At 44.6% G+C, this 18537-nt stretch overlaps 1 protein-coding gene across 1 annotated transcript in view; it reads right to left on the bottom strand.

Moving 5' to 3' along the window:
- col21a1 (collagen, type XXI, alpha 1) overlaps window positions 1-18537 on the bottom strand; it is a 315698-nt gene that overhangs the window by 178507 nt on the left and 118654 nt on the right. Inside the window, exons 11-12 of the mRNA XM_067985251.1 lie at window positions 6367-6420; window positions 6227-6280 (exon numbers count right to left, since the gene is read on the bottom strand). Coding sequence (XP_067841352.1) covers window positions 6227-6280; window positions 6367-6420 — 108 coding nt within the window. The remainder of the gene's footprint in view (window positions 1-6226; window positions 6281-6366; window positions 6421-18537) is intronic.

Here is an 18537-nt window from a genome sequence, read left to right as displayed (position 1 = left end):
AAAAAAAACTTACTCACTAATAACCTACTCACCGATGCTCAGTTGCAGTTCTGCCAGGACCACTCGGCTCCAGACAGAGGTGAGGTGAGAGTGACTGCTCTCAACATCAAGGCAGCCTTTGATCGAATGTGGCAACAAGGAGCCCTAGTAAGACTGAAGTCAATGGGTATCAGGGGGAAAATTCTTGTGCGGCTGGAGTCATACCTGGCACAAAGGATTATGGTTGTGGTTGTTGGAGGTCAATCATTTCAGCCCTAGGAAATTGTTCTAGGAGTTCCTCACGGCAGCAACCTAGGCCCAACTATCTTCAGCTGCTTCATCAATGACCCTCCCCCATCATAAGGCCAGAAATGGAGCTGTTCGCTGATGATTGCACAATGTTCAGCTCTATTCGCAATTCCTCAGATAATGAAGCAGTCCATGGCCGCATGCAACAAGACCTGGACAACAACCAGGCTTGGGCTAAGTGGCAAGTAACACTTGCGCCACACAAGCGCCAGGCAATGACTATCTTCAAAAACAGAGCACCTAACCACCTCTCCTTGACATTCAATGGTATTATCATAGCCGAGTCCCCCACCATCGACATTGTGGGGGTCACCATTGACCAGAAACTCAACTGGATCAGCCACATAAAGGAGGAGGAGCAGGCCTTCTCTGTCTCTGCTTTCCCTGTGACTCAATGGTGTGCCGGGGATCATTCCTTCATTTCCCGCGAGCGGCCTCAAGCGACCCGACATTATGCTGCCGGTGGTGAGCAACTGACCGAAGTTAAAATCACTCGATCCCAGACTCTACCAGTTTATGGCAGGTGTTCTTCCTGCATGATCAGAAGAGCAGTTTAAAATTGAAGACTGCGGGAAGGGAGCGGGACTTTAGTCACGCTGCAGAGGCCAAGGGGGTTTGTCCCTTGCCTCGGCCCCAATCCACCTGATTTTGGCTCCGAGTTAAAATCGGGCCCTTATTTTGGATGTTAGAAATTTCAGTTACTAAGAACAGATGGCAGGCAAAATTGTTTTAAGAAAGCATTTTGAGTGTTTCGATTGGTTCAAGCAAAAATCAGACAGCAAAATGTTGACGTAGGACTTCCCAATTTATGTGCTGCTCATTATAAAGTAATGACATAAAAACATTGACACAGGAAGTAAGCTTATATGGGCAGAAAGTCATGGAGTATGTAAGATTTTTAATATATTATACTAATGATCACTTACAATGGTTTTCACTGTGAGTCAAAGCATGTACTGCTTTTTAATGAAAGGTGCATTATTCAATTTTTTAATTAAAATTAGAAAATTCAAGAAAATATACCTGCAAAAGGTTTCTCTCACACACAGCTAGTAAATGCCCTTATGTGCAAAATATTATTTATATCTAGATGGTTGCATCACGGTGTAGGAAGAATCGTTTATTCTTTTATAACATTTTCTTTTTGGAATAAGATGTGTGCTATAATGTATTTCCCATAACATAGTGTAAAATATAACATGGAGAAGTTGGAGGCCGTGGGTTTATGGCAGAAATGATGCTATTACTGAGACCCCTGTAACGAGGATAGGGTGTGTTTATTCAGGGATACGCTGTTGCAGTCTTGTCTGTAACCAGCGCTCCTTTGAGTGCCACTCCCTGATTGATGAATTTACCCATAGGATTTTAGCAGTCAAGTACATGTTAAATAATTGTCCTGCATATCTACTAGTGCGATCAAAGTCATCAGTAAATTTTTTTAAATGAAGGTGGTAGTATGGAGAGAATTAACAAAATCCAGTTATCAGCTGATTGGGTTGCACTTTATGTCAATGGCAAAGTGAAAAGATACTTCGATTTTATACATGCTTAGTTGTAAAAATCCAAAGTTAACTTTGATAGTGAGAAAACAGGAACATAGGAATAGGTGTAGGCCATTCAGCCCCTCGAGCCTGTTCCACCATACAATTAGATCATGATTGATCTGTGTTTTAACTCTAAGGTTGCAGTAGCATAGTGGTTATGTTACTGGACCAGTAATCTGGAGTCATGAGTTCAAATCACTACCATAGCAGCTGGGGCATTTAATTCAATAAATTAAAACTGGAATTAAAAAAAAACTAGTATCAATAATGGAAGCCATGAAACTACCGGATTGTTGTAAAAACCCATCTGGTTCACTAATGCCCTTTAGAGAAGGAAACCTGCCATCCTTATCCAGTCTGGCCTATATGTGACTCCAGACCCACAGCAATGTGGCTGATTCTTAATTGCCATCTGAGATGGCTGAGCAAGCCACTCAGTTGTACAATCTTGTGAAAAAAAATCATAATAAGAATGAAACCAGACACGACAAAGGCAAACCAAGCTCAAGCCCAGTTCAACCCTGCAAAGTCCTCCTCGCTAACATCTGGGGACTTGTGCCAAAATTGGGAGAGCTGTCCCACAGACTGGTCAAGCAACAGCCTGACTTAGTCATACCTTACAGCCAATCTCCCAGACTTCCATCTCCATTCCTGGGTATGTCCTGTCGCACCGACAGGACAGACCCACCAGAGGTGGCGGTAACAGTGATATACAGTCAGGAGGGTGTGGCCCTGGGAGTCCTCAACATTGACTCCAGACCCCATGAAATCTCATGGCATCAGGTCAAACATGGGCAAGGAAACCTCCTGCTGATTACCACCTACCGTCCTTCCTCAGCTGATGAATCAGTCCTCCTCCATGTTGAGAAGCACTGAGGGTAGCAAGGGCACAGAATGTACTCTGGGTGGGGGACTTCAATATCCATCACCACAAGAGTGGCTCGGTAGCACCACTACTGAACGAGCTGGCCGAGTCCTGAAGGACATAGCTGTCAGACTGGGTCTGCGGCAGGTGGTGAGCGAACCAACACGAGGGAGAAACCGACTTGACCTTGTCCTCACCAATCTACCTGTCGCAGATGCATCTGTCCATGATAGTATTGGTAGGAGTGACCACCGCACAGTCCGCGTGGAGACGAGGTCCCGTCTTCACACCTGAGAACACCATCCAACGTGTTGTGTGGCACTATCACTGTGCTAGATGGGACAGATTCAGAACAGATCGAGCAGCTCAAAACTGAGCATCCATGAGGCACTGTGGGCCATCAGCAGCAGCAGAAATGTATTCCAGCACAATCTGTAACCTCATGGCCTGGCATATTCCTCACTCTACCATTACCAACAAGCCGGGGGATCAACTCTGGTTCAATGAGGAGTATAGAAGAGCATGCCAGGAGCAGCACCAGGCGTACCTAAAAATGAGGTGCCAACCTGGTGAAGCTACAACACAGGACTATATGCATGCTGAACAGCAGAAGCAACATTTTATAGACAGAGCTAAGCGATTCCACAACCAATGGATCAGATCAAAGCTCTGCAGTCCTGCCCCATTCAGTCATGAATGGTGGTGGACAATTAAACAACAAACGGCAGGAGGAGGCTCTGTGAACATCCCCATCCTCAATGATGGTGGAATCCAGCAAGTGAGTGCAAAAGACAAGGCTGAAGCGTTTGCAACCATCTTCAGCCAGAATTGCCGAGTGGATGATCCATCTCGGCCTCCTCCCGATATCCCCACCATCACAGAAGCTAGTCTTCAGCCAATTCAATTCACTCCACGTGATATCAAGAAACGACTGAGTGCACTGAATACAGCAAAAGCTATGGGCCCTGACAACATCCCGGCTGTGTGCTGAAGACTTGTGCTCCAGAACTTAGCCGCACCTCTAGCCAAACTGGTCCAGTACAGCTACAACATTGGCATCTACCCGACAATGTGGAAAATTGCCCACGTATGTCCTGTCCACAAAAAGCAGGACAAATCCAATCCAGCCAATTACCACCCTATCAGTCCACTCTCAATCATCAGCAAAGTGATGGAAGGTGTCAGCGACAGTGCTATCAAGCGGCACTTACTCACCAATAACCTGCTCACTGATGCTGAGTTTTGGTTCCGCCAGGACCACTCGGCTCCAGACCTCATTACAGCCTTGGTCCAAACATGGACAAAAGAGCTGAATTCCAGAGGTGAGGTGAGAGTGACTGCCCTTGACATCAAGGCAGCATTTGACCGAGTGTGGCACCAAGGAGCCCTAGTAAAATTGAAGTCAATGGGAATCAGGGGGAAAACTCTCCAGTAGCTCGAGTCATACCTAGCACAAAGGAAGATGGTAGTGGCTGTTGGAGGGCAGTCATCTCAGCCCCAGGACATTGCTGCAGGAGTTCCTCAGGGCAATGTCCTAGGCCCAACCTTCTTCAGCTGCTTCATCAATGACCTTCCCTCCATCATAAGGTCAGAAATGGGGATGTTCGCTGATGATTGCATAGTCTTCAGTTCCATTCGCAACCCCTCAGATAATGAAGCAGTCCGTGCCCGCATGCAGCAAGACCTGGACAACATCCAGGCTTGGGCCGATAAGTGGCAAGTAACATGCGTGCCAGACAAGTGCCAGACAATGACCATCTCCAACAAGAGAGAGTCTAACCACCTACCCTTGATATTCAACAGCATTACCATCGCCGAATCCCCCACCATCTATATCCTGGGGGTCACCATTGACCAGAAACTTTACTGGATCAGCCACATAAAAGAGCAGGTCAGAGGCTTGGTATTCTGCGGTGAGTGACTCATCTCCTGACTCCCAGATCCGTTCCACCATCTACAAGGCACAAGTCAGGAGTGTGATGGAATACTCTCCACTTGCCTGGCTGAGTGCAGCTCCAACAACACTCAAGAAGTTTGACACCATCCAGGACAAAGCAGCCCGCTTGATTGACAGCCCATCCACCACCCGAATCATTCACTCCCTTCACCACAGGCGCACCGTGGCTGCAGTGTGTACCATCCACAGGATGCACTGCAGCAACTCGCTAAGGCTTCTTCAACAGCACCTCCCAAACCCGCAACCTCTGCCACCTAGAAGGACAAGGGCAGCAGGCACATGGGAACAACATCACCTGCACGTTCCCCTCCAAGTCACACACTATCGTGACTTGGAAATATATTGCAGTTCCTTCATCGTCGCTGGGTCAAAATCCTGGAAATCCGTTCCTAACAGTATTGTGGGAGAACCTTCACCACTTGGACTGCAGCGGTTCAAGAAGGCAGCTCACCACCACCTTCTCAAGGGCAATTAGGGATTAGGGATGGGCAATAAATGCTGGCCTCGCCAGCGACGCCCACATCCCATGAACAAATAAAAAAAAAATCTTGACATGTGTGATAATGTAAAGCAGGTGACTGCGAATCGGCAGCCTGTTTTACATCCCTCCCCATTTTTATTTTGATCAATGGAAATAAAAATTGGGAGAGATATGAAACAGGTTGCAGATTTGCTGTCACCCACTTTGCACTATCGCACAAAGTCCAGATCTACCCCGATGAGTGCAATCTATTATTCTTTATATTTGTTCGCAACCTTGGCAACCTATTTCACCAAGATAAGCTTCCGACCACATATCCGCTCCTTCACCAAGACCGCCTACTTCCACCTCTGTAACATTGCCCATCTCCGTTCCTGCCTCAGCTCATCTGCTGATGAAACCCTCATCCATGCCTTTGTTACCTCTGGACTTGACTATTCTAATGCTCTCCTGGCCGGTCTCCCATCTTCCACCCTCCATAAACTTGAACTCATCCAAAACTCAGTTGCCCGTATCCTAATTCGCACCAAGTCCCATTCACCCATCATCCCTGTGCTCGCTGGCCTCCATTGGCTCTCGATCTGGCAACGCCTCGATTTTAAAATTATCATCCTTGATTTCAAATCCCTCCATGGCCTTGCCCCTCCCTATCTCTGTGACCTCCTCCAGTCCTACAACCCTCCGAGATCTCTGCGCTCCTCCAATTCTTGCCTCTTGCACATCCCCGATTTTAATCACTCCACCGTTGGCAACCATGCCTTCAGCTGCCTAGGCCCTATGCTCTGGAATTCCCTCCCTAAACCTCTCCACCTCTCTACCTCTCTCTCCTCCTTTAAGACCTTCCTTAAAATCTACCTCTTTGACCAAGCTTTTGGTTACCTGTCCTAATGTCTCCTTATGTGGCTCGGTGTCAAATTTTGTTTGATAATCGCCCCTATGAAGCATCTTGGAATGTTTTACTTCGTTAAAGGTGCTATATAAATTCAAGTTGTTGTTGATGTTGTTTTGTTACATAAGAGAAAATGAGTTCAATTCTCATTCTGAAATCCGTTTATTATAGCATATAGTAAATGTATTAAACTCATTCCTACCGGAACACCATGTCTCCCCTCCTCGCCCTTGTAGCCACGAAACCCACGCAATCCCTATAAAAGGCATCCATTAGTAAGTATACTGAGTTACAAAGTGAACATCAACTGCTTGATAAGATTCATTAAAGAATAATTCTTACCTGAATGCCTTGGGGTCCTGGTAACCCTGGGTTTCCAGGCAATCCTGGAATTCCCTGTAAAATAATATCGACATTTTAACATAGCAATCAAATTCAACAAAATCTATGAATCTATATATTGTAATTTTCTTAAATAAAATACCATAATGTGATGGCATTTAAATGTAATGCATTTTAGACACGAGACAGTTTAATGTGCCAGAAAGTACATTAGGGAGGATACTGAATTTTTGCACAATTCACCATACGAATAACCTTAATAAGTGCCAGCTTGACCCAGTAGGTAGCACTCTTGCCTTTGAGTCAGAGGCTTAGAAATTTGATCGCACCCAAAAATGGGAATGCAGGGGGCGGAGCGCATACTTAGACACCTGTTCTGCACCTGAAAAACAAGTGCTGCGCTATCGAATTTCTAAGCCAGAAAGTCTTAGGTTCAAGCTCCACTCCAGGACATAAGAACGTAATTTAGGCTGACACTTCAGTGCAGTACCGACAGAGTGCTGCATTGTTGAGGTGCCATCTTTCAATGGAACAGTAAACCGAGGCCATGTCTGCTTGTTGAGATGGACGTAAAAGATGTCATGTCCCTATTCGAAGAGCAGGGAATTCTCCCAGTGTGCTGCCTAAAATTCCTCCCTCAATAAACCTCACCAAAGACATTTAACTGATCTCTCATCTCATATACCATCTGTGGGACTCTGCCATGTTTACTTATATGTATAACATCAGGGAATACACTTCCAAAAAATAATTCATTGGTTGTAAAGTGCTTTGGGATAGTCTGACGATATAAGGCCTTATATAAAAGCAACTACTTCCCTTCTTTCACTATCCTGTGAGGACCTATATCAATATTTTGTAAGATCCTACTTTATATGGCAACACCTTAAACACCGGCCAGTGTTAATCTATTGTCAATGCTATCAAAACTGAAAAGTCCTTACTTTTCATTTTACAAACAGAAGTTCCTTAATCTATACATAATATAGGCAATACTACTTGGCTGTTAGTAATTTAAGGCTCACCATCACCTTCTCAAGGGCAAGTGGGGATGGGCAATCAATGCCAGCCTTGTCAGTGATGCCCACATCCTAAGGGTGAATATATAAATCAAATATTGGGGCTCAGTAGATAACAAACTGCTGAGATTCTCTATTGTGGCTTCTCAGGCATCGTCTGGTCTATACTGGCAGCCATTCAGTATCCTTTAAAATCCTGCACCACAGGAAGACACAACAATACACTGGTCCAAGGAGTACCAGAATAAACTACAGTGAAACACACCCTTCCCTCTAATTGAAGTCGGAAAGTGATATCTGTTGGAGGAATGTCCTGTTAATGTAATGTATGTAAGTTGCGTAATGTAACACTTATATGTGATTCATTATACCACAGATGCATACATTTTAGGAAAAGATAAACCAGAGAGAGCTAGCAGCCATAACAGGATAGTATCTTTGGAATTCTGGAACTGGATAGTGTTCTTCGAACTGATGAACTTCAACTGAATTTCCTTGAACCATAATTGAGACTGTCTTTAAGAAGGATGAAATTATATCTGAAATTTCCCAGTACTAATAAAGAGTAAGAATGAATGTGCATTTATAAAGCACCTTTCACAACCTCAGGACATCCCAAAGTGTTTTACAGTCAATTAAGTACTTTGTGAAGTGTAGTCACTGTTGTAATGTAGGAAATGCGGCAGCCAATTTGTGCACAGCAAGATCCCACAAATAGCAGTGCGATAAAGGACTAGATAGTCTGTTTCAGTGATGTTGGTTGAGGGATAAATATTGGCCAGGACACTCAGGAGAACTCCACTGCTCTTCTTCAAAATAGTGCCATGGGATCTTTTACAACAACCTGAGAGGGCAGACAGGGCACCTCTGACAGTGCAGCACTCCCACAGTACTGGCACTGGGAGTGTCAGCCTAGATTTTGTGCTCAAGTCTCTGGAGTGGGACTTAAACCCACAACCTTCTGACTCAGGCATGAGTGCTACCCATTGAGCCACAGCTGACATTTAATATGAGCACAAAATTCACCAAAAATATAACTGGAAAATTCAATGATTCTCTACAAAAATGTGTAAAAAATAGTACTACAGAGACTTGGGATATTTCCATCCATTTTTTAAAAATCTAAATGAGTTCATATAAAGAAACAATTATGAAAAATCAGTTGATGTTACTGAAAATTAGTTGTGTATGTCAGAAAAAAGTCCTTTTGGTCTGCAAACCTGATTGTAAAAAAACATTTCAAAGAACTTGCTTCAGTTCTAAATTTATTTTCAATGATCACAGAAAAAGCAAATGTTCAATGCAACTATATAAATGCTATACCCAATATCTGTATAGAATCATAGAAAATTTACAGCACAGAAGGAGGCCATTCAGCCCATCGTGTCCACACCGGCCGAAAATGAGCCACCCTGCCTAATCCCACTTTCCAGCACTTGGTCCGTAGCCTTGCAGGTCACAGCACTTCAGGTGCACATCCAGGTACTTTTTAAATGAGTTGAAGGTTTCTGCCTCTACCACTCTTTCAGGCAGTGAGTTCCAGACCCCTACCCCACTCTGGGTGAAAACATTTTTCCTCAGCTCCCTTCTAATCCTTCTACCAATCACTTTAAATCTATGCCCCCTGGTTACTGACCTCTCTACTAATGGAAATAGGTCCTTCCTATCCACTCTATCTAGACCCCTCATAATTTTGTACACCTCAATTAAATCACCTCAGCCTCCTCTGTTCCAAAGAGAACAACCCCAGCCTATCCAATCTTTCCTCATGGCTAAAATTCTCCAGTCCTGGCAACATCCTCGTAAATCTCCTCTGTACCCTCTGTAGTGCAATTACATCCTTCCTATAATGTGGTGACCCGAACTGCACACAGTACTCAAGCTGTGACCTATCCAGTGTTTTATACAGTTCTAGCATAACCTCCCTGCTCTTATATTCTATACCTCGGCTAATAAAGGAAAGTATTCCATATGCCTCCTTAACCACCTTATCTACCTGTCCTGCTACCTTCAGGAATCTGTGGACATGCACTCCAAGGTCCCTCACTTCCTCTACACCTTTCAGTATCCTCCCAGTTATTGTGTGCTCCCTTGCCTTGTTTGCCCTACCTCACACTTCGCCAGATTGAATTCCATTTGCCACTTTTCTGCCCACCTGACCAATCCATTGGTACCTTCCTCCTGCAGTCTACAGCTTTCCTCCTCACTATCAGCCACACGGCCAATTTTTGTATCATCTGCAAACTTCTTAATTATGCCCCCTACATTTAAGTCCAAATCATTAATACATATCACAAAAAGCAAGGGACCTAGTACTGAACCCCACTGGAGACAGCCTTCCAGTCACAAAAATACCTGTCGACCATTACCCTTTGCTTCCTGCCACTGAGCCAATTTTGGATCCAACTTGCCTTTCTCCCTTGGATTCCATGGGCTTGTACTTTTTTGACCAGTCTACCATGTGGGACCTTGTCAAAAGCTTACCACAGTTTATTATAAAGTACATTATATTGCAATTTGTGCTTGTAACATTTAAAATGGAAAATCGTGGGGAATGGGTTGTCACAGTGGGCAGAATACTTTCCCTTCATTCTTGGATTTCACTTCACATACAGCCTAGATTAGCAATGAAAGTCTCTCTGAAAGCTATAAAAGGTCATGTATGAAATGAGTTTGGGAAGCTTCCCAACTGGCACAAGTCCACAGCTCATTGCTGTTCATAATTTTCACAATTGACAGTCTCATTGTAGAGGTCATAAAGGCAGTTGCTATGGTGTGGACAAGGAAATGTTACACTGGTGCAGTGTTCTGAGGTTAGGTTAACCAGCAATACCGAAGGATTTCAGAAGAGCTGTGGTCTGTATCTTGCCTGTGCTATATCTGATCTAGGACCGCTTGATACTGAAACTAGCTGTCAAAACTGAAAATGACATTTCATTTCCCAGTTCTGATATACCCTTGATGAGCACAAAAGTCACTAAAAATATAACTGGAAAATTCTATGATTCTCCGACTTCACTGGGAGACTATTTCATCAAACCCACTACATTATTTGTGTAAAGTCTATTTTCCTTCGGGATCCATAAGGAAAGTTTAGGCCTCACCCCCCCCCCCCCCCCCCCACACCAACCCCCTCCTCCCATCCACCCGATTTCCGCTCCGGGTTAAAATCGGGGCTTTAAGATATCAGCATTTAAAATATCAAAGGCAAAGCTATTACAGCTCTATTTACATACTAAAGTATACTGTATTAAACTACCTAGTATAAAATACTGGTCAAAGACTATTTCCACCCTAAAGCTATAACCACAGTTCGAGATCAAGGCTGATCCCTGGAATCCCTTGATAAGTTAGGACTTTTCAACTTTGGAAAGAGACATCTCAGAGAGAATAGAGAAATGAACTTGAAATGGTACTTTCATATACACCAGGGCAATAGCACAAGAGGTTCGAGGTTGTGCAGGGAAACTAAGAACAAATGTTAGGAAATATTTATGCACAGAGGGTGATCAATGGCTGGCACAGGTTAACAGGAGAGTGGTTGAGGCCAGGAGGTTTGCCACATGGGCTGTAATTCCTGGGAGCTTACAGCATGTTTCTCAAGCTCGCCAGATGGCTTGGTAGGTTAAAGCACTATCTGATGTGATACTGCACCATACATATGCTGGGGCAACTTGCAGTTACTGATGCAACAGCCAAGCAAAATACCCTTTACTGAACAGGATCCAACTTGACTGAATGGGCAGACCATTCAGCACCCATTTTATATGGGTGCTGAGAACCAGTAGTGCTGTTCAAGTGCTGAGACTGTATTTTGGGGTAAGGACTGTATTAACATTTTTAGAGGCCTTAGTGGGCATGGCACACATCTGGTGCTATGACACTTAGCACCCCAACTGCTTCCCACCATATTATACCATGCTATGCACCACAGATGTACAGCATGCATCAATGCTCAATAATATAGGTCACCTGCACCCAATATGCATGAGGTCTATCAGCGTCTAGCATCACATTATCAGCAGCAAGAAGAGCAGGCAGGCAGGCAGCAGGTTTTAAAAGTTACCATATTAAAATATACTTTTAGTAAATTGTAAAAGTTAAGTTAATAAAGCCTACCTGTAGCTCCACCTAGAAAAGCAGATGTGGAGGACACCATTTGGGGGAACAGAAGTGCCAACTAGCGTGGGGAAGATTGAACAGTAAATATTATGGCCCCGATTTTGGTTTGGAGCGTATATCGGGTGGGCAGCAGGCATCAGAAGGCCCGAACCATTTTAATGGTTGGGTTGCATTTAAGTTTGATTTAAAGCTGCCAGCATGAACCTCGTTGTTCATAGGCATGCCGCCATTTGAAGGGTGGGAAACCCTTCTTAAAGCCAGCCTGCACCTTTTAAAGGGGAGGTGACGTTTTAGTGGTGGTTTCTGAGAAACACGTTTGTAAAAGCTGAAGGAAGAACACTGAATGCCAGGGCACCCTGTCTTTGCGATGCTGTCGTGGAGATGTTGGTGGAGCAAGTGATGGCTAGAAAGGAGGTCCTTCTGATGGCAGATGGGTCCCTAGACAAATCAGCCAATAGGCATGGAGAGAGGTGGTTCAACAGGATAAGCCAGCAGTAGCATACCGAGGACCTGCCTGCAGTGCAGGTAGAAATTCAATGACCTTACCAGGGCTGTCAAGGTAAGAATGTTAACTTTATATTTGTTTTACTCTGAATGAAGCCTTGTAACATCACACTTTCCCCTACCACCACCAATCGTCTCTCCCATACTCCACATGCCTCTCCTCCAATCACCTAACCACACTCCATCACACCTCCCTTTGCATCTAATCATAATTTAGCACCTGCTACTGTCCTCAAAATTGGCACAAACAACATTCTGCTTTTATTTGGTTAGAATTAGAAGAAATTTCACTGTTGTGGTAACTTCTTTCACACCTCGCAATGTATGCACTTCCAGACAACCACAACCGCCATTCCCGCAACCCCCCCCCTCCCCCACTGCACACAACTTGCTGATTCTCCTTTCAGTATGCACACTATATGAAGCTGCATCACAAATCTTTACAACTCTGTGATAGGGCAGACACTAACCCCACTACCACTCTTTGTGCAGAACAAGCTAGCAAGTAATCGCAGAGATGATCAGAACCGGTGGAAGTGAAGTAATGTTGCAAACCCTCGCTTAAGTGGAGGATGCTACCATCGATATAATTGGCAGAGGGAGGACAGGCAGTGTTGGAGATGGTGAGGCTGGTGGCCAAGTGCAGCAGGGTGTTTGGATATTTTCCTTTCGTTTTCTCTTTCCTCAGACAATCACACATGCAGTCAGGGCAGCAATGTAGTGCTACAGTGTGCAGCTCCTCATCTGCTACTGCTTACCTTTCCATTTCCTCTTCCAGAAGTCTTTCATGTACACCAGTAACTGCTTGAAGGATTGGAATGTGTGGTAAGTTGCTGCCGCACCATGTGTGGAGAGTATGGAGGAGTCCATTTCCAACTTGTGTGGGGTTCTGGTGCATGGCATTGACATTGCAGCCAATCTCAGAGTGTGTGTTTACCTCTTTGGACATTACACCTCTGTCTTCCTTTCAGCAGTCTATGGCACCAGTAGTTGCATCTCTCAGGAAGGTACATACCGGTGTCATGCAGGCTCTGGGCGCCACCATCTCCTTTGCCTTGGACAGGCTTGGGATTGAATAGGTAGGGTTTCACATGCATCATACTCTGCTCTCCCTCTGATCCGTGGGAGTGCCAAGCCGCAGCTCCATGGCACACAGGACGGCAGCTGGGACAGACTGCCTCAGCTGCTGCTGAGATGCTGCAGTCTGCAGACGGGCCCTCTCAGGCTCGAACTCCTATAGATCGCCAACCAGGAGCATCTGAAGAGCCCTCATCTAAGCAATAGCAGCCTTTACCTCCCATGCTGAAGCCACTGAGGGAGCACCTTGTAGAATTGATAAAGTAGGAAAGAAATAATTTAAGAAAGGCAGTATGAGCTAATACTTGGGTGATAATTTATTTGATGGCATTTGTGTAGGCTATTAAACTATTATTTTGTCTGCAACGTGATCCTGTAGTAGCTGTTGACCTTGCAATGTCAGGTGTCATATATATCAATGTTGGTCTTTGGTTGGAAGTAGTTTATTGGAGTTTGGAAGGTCTGGGAGAGATGTTGGACTGGACTGTTAATGTGATGGGGGATGCAGGATAGATCAGCCGAAGCGATTTTCAATTAGTTGCTGCCAAAGAGCTCTGGCTGCAGGGTGCTGTTGGTGACCTCCCACCTTTGCCCCATCCTCGATGTTGTTGGAGTTGTCCTGGTCACGAAGCTGAAGTTCTTCATCCAGTGATGGCTCCATGTCTTCTCCCTGCTGCAGAACAAAGGTGTGTGGCATGTGGTAGACAACGAAGATCTGAGACTTTCTCTCTGGGTTGTATTGGAAAAAGCCAATCGACCTCCAAGCAGCAGAAGCATTGCTTGAACACTCCAATGAGGACTCTAGCTGGCCTGTGAACCTGGTTGTAGTGCAGGCCCTTTGGCGAGCATGGGTATCTGAGGGATACCATGAGCCAGGTGCACAGGCAAGATAGCCCTTTCCTCAATCAGCCTGGCTCTGACTTGCTGTATAGGTCTAAGTCAAAGAGTGGGGGATGAAGGACTTGCCCAGTATGAAGGCATCATGACAGCTGCCAGGAAAGCACACAGATCTGCATGATCTGTTGATGGAGACAGCACACCAGCTGCACATTAAGGGAATGGAAATGCTTGTGGTTCATGAAGGTAGCAGGCTTGTTTGCAGGAACCCTCATGGCAATGTGTGTGCAGCCAATGATGCCCTGGACTTGGGGGAAGTCTGCAATGTGTGCAAACCCCAGAGCCATATTCTGCTACTTCCAGATGTCCATGGGGAATGTAATAAATTCGCTTGCTGTATCGAACATGGCATAAGTCACCTGCTTAATGCAAGCATGAAAAGACTGACCGATGTTGCTGCTATCTTCCATTAGAGCCTAGAAGGAGCCAGAGGCAAACAGGCTGTTGTTGCTTTGACTGCAACAGGCAATGCATTGGTAGCTGTGGCAGTGGGTTACAGCTCCTGCTGTAAGAGGCGACACAGGTCTGTGACAGCCTCCCTGGAGAAGTGCAGCTTCCTTCTACACTGCTCCTCAGAGAACTGGACTTAGGTGACTCTGGGACTGTGCACCCTATTTGGAGGGCAAGGACATTTGCGAGCTTCCCTCCTCCTCTGCGGACTCCCTGCAGCTCCAGCTACAGTTACATGTGGCCTTTCCACCCGTTGTTGCTGCTCCTCTTCCTCTAGCCAGATTGGAGTGGCCAAAAGGATTTCCATCTTCTGATGTTGCCAGTACCTCCTTCAACTTCCTGATAGGTTTGTAGCAACTGCAATCAAAAAACAGTGATTCTGCAGCCAAAATCAACAGATAAATGCCGGCAAGATGTCTACTAAATGATTCCAGTGATGTAAACGATAGCAAGTGCCCCTTTAAGTAGTGCTCGAGCTGGCTGTTTCCCAACCTGTACCAATCATGAATAGTCCGTAGTAGGAAGCTTTAAGAAACAGCGGTGGCAGCGCTGACTCACTCCAAAATAGCATCAAGGTCCTAAATACAACCATACGACCCCAATTTAAATGTTTGCATGAGGTTCCTGCCTGCTTTGAGTGGGAGTGCTGATCTGCTTGAAAATTGCATCGGGTATGAACTTCGGGCAGTAAGTCAGCGTTTTTTATCGCTAATTTTATCACACTACAGCCCTGTTGATGCTGAAAAATGGGACAGAAGGGAGATGAAAATCAAGGCCAATGTTAAGTCTACATTGATATTTTATTTTATACGTTACAGGCAATGCTCAGACGTCCCAAATATTACTATTAATGATGGAAATATAGGATTTCTGAAATATTATGACATAGTAAGTAAGTAATGTGTACAGAAAGTGCACATCACACGCAAGAACTTTAATCTATTATATAGATTTGATGGCTAGTTCAAACTTTGTTTGTACTTGTATTGATTTATTTGACTGTCAAAAGTTAGAGATTTTCAGTTTCCCATGAGGAAAAATTAAACATAAAAATGAGCAGGGCCTTTGAACACTTTACTACTTATTAATTTAAAATACTCCTGAGCTGAGCTCCGGTGAGCTGAATAAAGTGCCAGGAAGTGCAGCACAGTTGGGTTTTAATTGCCCAAAGGTAGTTTGTGGGATGATAGTTCATCCATGGTAAATTCCATGACAGCCTTCTCCCACCAGCGGTAACACTGAGCCTTTTGATGTAATGATTGTAGCAAAATCGAGGTTGAACAGATACTCTGCCAAGGAATTTAACTGCTCAATCAGCTGGGTTAACTACAGCTCAGTCAGCCAGTGAACTCCTCCCTGGTCATTTTAGTTCCCTCCCCCCTCGGTTGAAGTCTATTACATTTTTCTGTGAAAGCTCATCAGCTAAGGCTTAATATGCAAAAATGGATTTTTCAAATAAATCTGGGGACAAAAAAAAGGGAGTAATGCAATGCAGAGGTGGGAAATAGAATTGGCAGGTCAGCTAATCTCCTGATTTTCCGACAATTTTAATATTCGTCTCTGCCATTTCTGCCGTTACTCAACAGTGGAAGACACTCTTCCATGCTACCCTCTCCTCTTTCAGCAATCAGTGATGGATATAATTTCAATAAGGTGGAAGGTGCTGATACTGGCCAAAACATTTCTAAAAGATTTTTCATGTTATCGAAAATATCACTTTGAATATTCATTTGAGAATAACAAATAACTTGACAAGAAGTTACTTGAAAGCAAATATTTCTTTAGAGAGGATGGAGCTGTTTGCTACATTAGCTTGAAGAGTTGATCTTTTATCTTAGGGAATCTGGTTTTATGTCCAGCTCAGGCTGCTACGCTACAATGAGCATCCCTGCGTTAGGAAAGGAAAAATCAGCCAAGGTTCCTGCTCCTCATCACCATCCAATGACCAATACTGGAAGTGCTTGTTTGTGGGGACAGGATCATGCTCAGCTTTAGTGCCTTCCTCCTTCCACTGGACAAAGAGCCTGTCTAGGTGTATTTAGGAAGAATGGCTGTTTGGGTAAGATACTGAGAATAGCCAATGCCCATGGAACTGTACCCCAGTAGGAAATTTATCTCACTAGGAAAGGAAGAAGGGGAGGAAGAAAAAGAAGAAAAAAATGGACACTGGAATTGTTTCCTAAACTGAATGGCAATTAAATAATTTTCTAAGGCAGTACTAACTGGACATGTTATAGTGAATCAATAGCAAAACTCATTTGTTACTGCTTTGGAAAATAAATGCTAATTCTGGCATCCAGAAATTAAAATTAAGTCAATCTCCATACTGCCTGGCTGATAATTCACTGAGCAGACTCATGGCAAATGTCAGCTAAATGTTGCTATTCTCAAAAAATAGCAAGCTATTAAATAAAAAGATTTAAATGTGCAATAAAAAGAAAAATGTAAAGTAAAGAGAAAAGACAAGTTTGGGTATAACAATTCATCAGATCTGCCAGTATTGTAATGGATGGAAATTCATGGAAGATGTGCACCTGAATTCCCAATATTCCCAACTAGCTTCTCTGTTGCTAAAGTGCACCTCTTGAATGTTGTTCTACCCATGAACTCAGTTCTGTTATGCCAACAATCACTATCTAGGTATACAGAATAATAAAAAGAGAGGGATAAAGGAAGGAGAAAGAAGGAAAGAGAGAGAAATAGAGAAAAAAGGAAAGTGGGAGATGGAGGGGGATTGAGTAAGAGGGACAGAGGGATTGAGAAGTAAAGAGGGAATGAGTAAGAGGGAGTGGGGGAAAGTGAGAAACTGGAAGAGAGAGTATGACAAAAGTAATGAAACAGATGGATTGTGAGAGATTTGGGACTATTAGACAGGGAATAGGAAATGATACAAGGGAGCAGAGGAAGGAAACGAAAGAGCACAAACCAGATTTCAAGTAAATATTTGAAAACAAAGAATGTCAAAATTTCTTGCATGGTAGACTTGTCATTCTAATGAGATTATCAGCGAGCATACTATTATACTATGTTCAAGACTTGTGGTTTTTTGTTAGTATGCAATTTCTTTTAAAGTTCTTAAACTTTTAAATGTTGGCCACTCCTTGTCTATTGAATTGCTGGTAATCCTGAATATCATTAAGGGGATAGCAAGTGGGCGCCAAGCAGAGGGGGAGAAAAGGATGAAGCACAGAAGGCAACACAATCAGTCAAACAGCAGAGTCTTAAGGATGTTTTTGAAGGCAAAGAGGGAGATGGCAAAACGTAGATACTGAGGGAGGGAATTCCAGAGGGCAGAGCAAGGTGGCAGAAGGAGAGGCTGCTGATGGTGGATCAGAGGGAGCAAGGAACAGGAAGTAGTCTGCGTTGGAAGACAGAAAGGTGCCTACAGGGAAAAGGTTCAAGGAGAATCACACTTACCAGTACCTCTCAGTTTTCTCAAGGCGGTTTGAGAGCAAACATTTTGGGCAGCACTCCACTGTCTGTGACATCATTAGTGAGTACCTCCCACAATCTGCCATCTCACTCGTGGGTTCCAATTCTAACTCCCCCCTGCCTAATGGAAACCAGGCAGGGGAGCAGTTAAAATTAGGGCAGAATCTTACCCGCTCTGATCCTGCTGCCGTCCCGCTGTGTCCCGAAGTTAACCTACTCTCTTGAGCAGGCGAGCAGTACACACAGAGAAAGGAAGTAGGGTCCTTCTTTAAATGTGCAGATTGGGCCCCAATGATGTCATTGAGACCCAATCTGCAACTTTAGTCGGAGGCCTGAGCGGAGGAGCAGTGACGGCTTCCTTGCCAGGCCAGACCTGCCGGGAGATGGATCGTGGGCCAGAAGAGATCCAGGCAGGTAAGTTTTAAAATTTTATTTGAGGTGGCTTTGTGGGCCAGGAGGAGCAAGAGTGCTCTTCTGGGCCTCACAAGGAAACCTTGGGCCTCCCTTGCTCCTGGCTCCCCCCGATTGTATCCAGAGCCCCCCCCCCCCCACCACTTATCTGGGTCCCCAGCTGTGGCCTTCTGCCGTTGAATTCTCACACATGCCCGCTGGCCTGGTAGTGGATCTGGCTGGTTTCAGGTGGGTCAGCGGGAACATTTATGGTAATGAG

This window comes from Heptranchias perlo, chromosome 5 (genome assembly GCF_035084215.1).
Source record: "Heptranchias perlo isolate sHepPer1 chromosome 5, sHepPer1.hap1, whole genome shotgun sequence".
NCBI classification, from domain to species: domain Eukaryota; kingdom Metazoa; phylum Chordata; class Chondrichthyes; order Hexanchiformes; family Hexanchidae; genus Heptranchias; species Heptranchias perlo.
The sequence above is the reverse complement of the archived record's forward strand: the minus strand, read 5'-3'. Positions and strand labels throughout refer to the sequence as shown.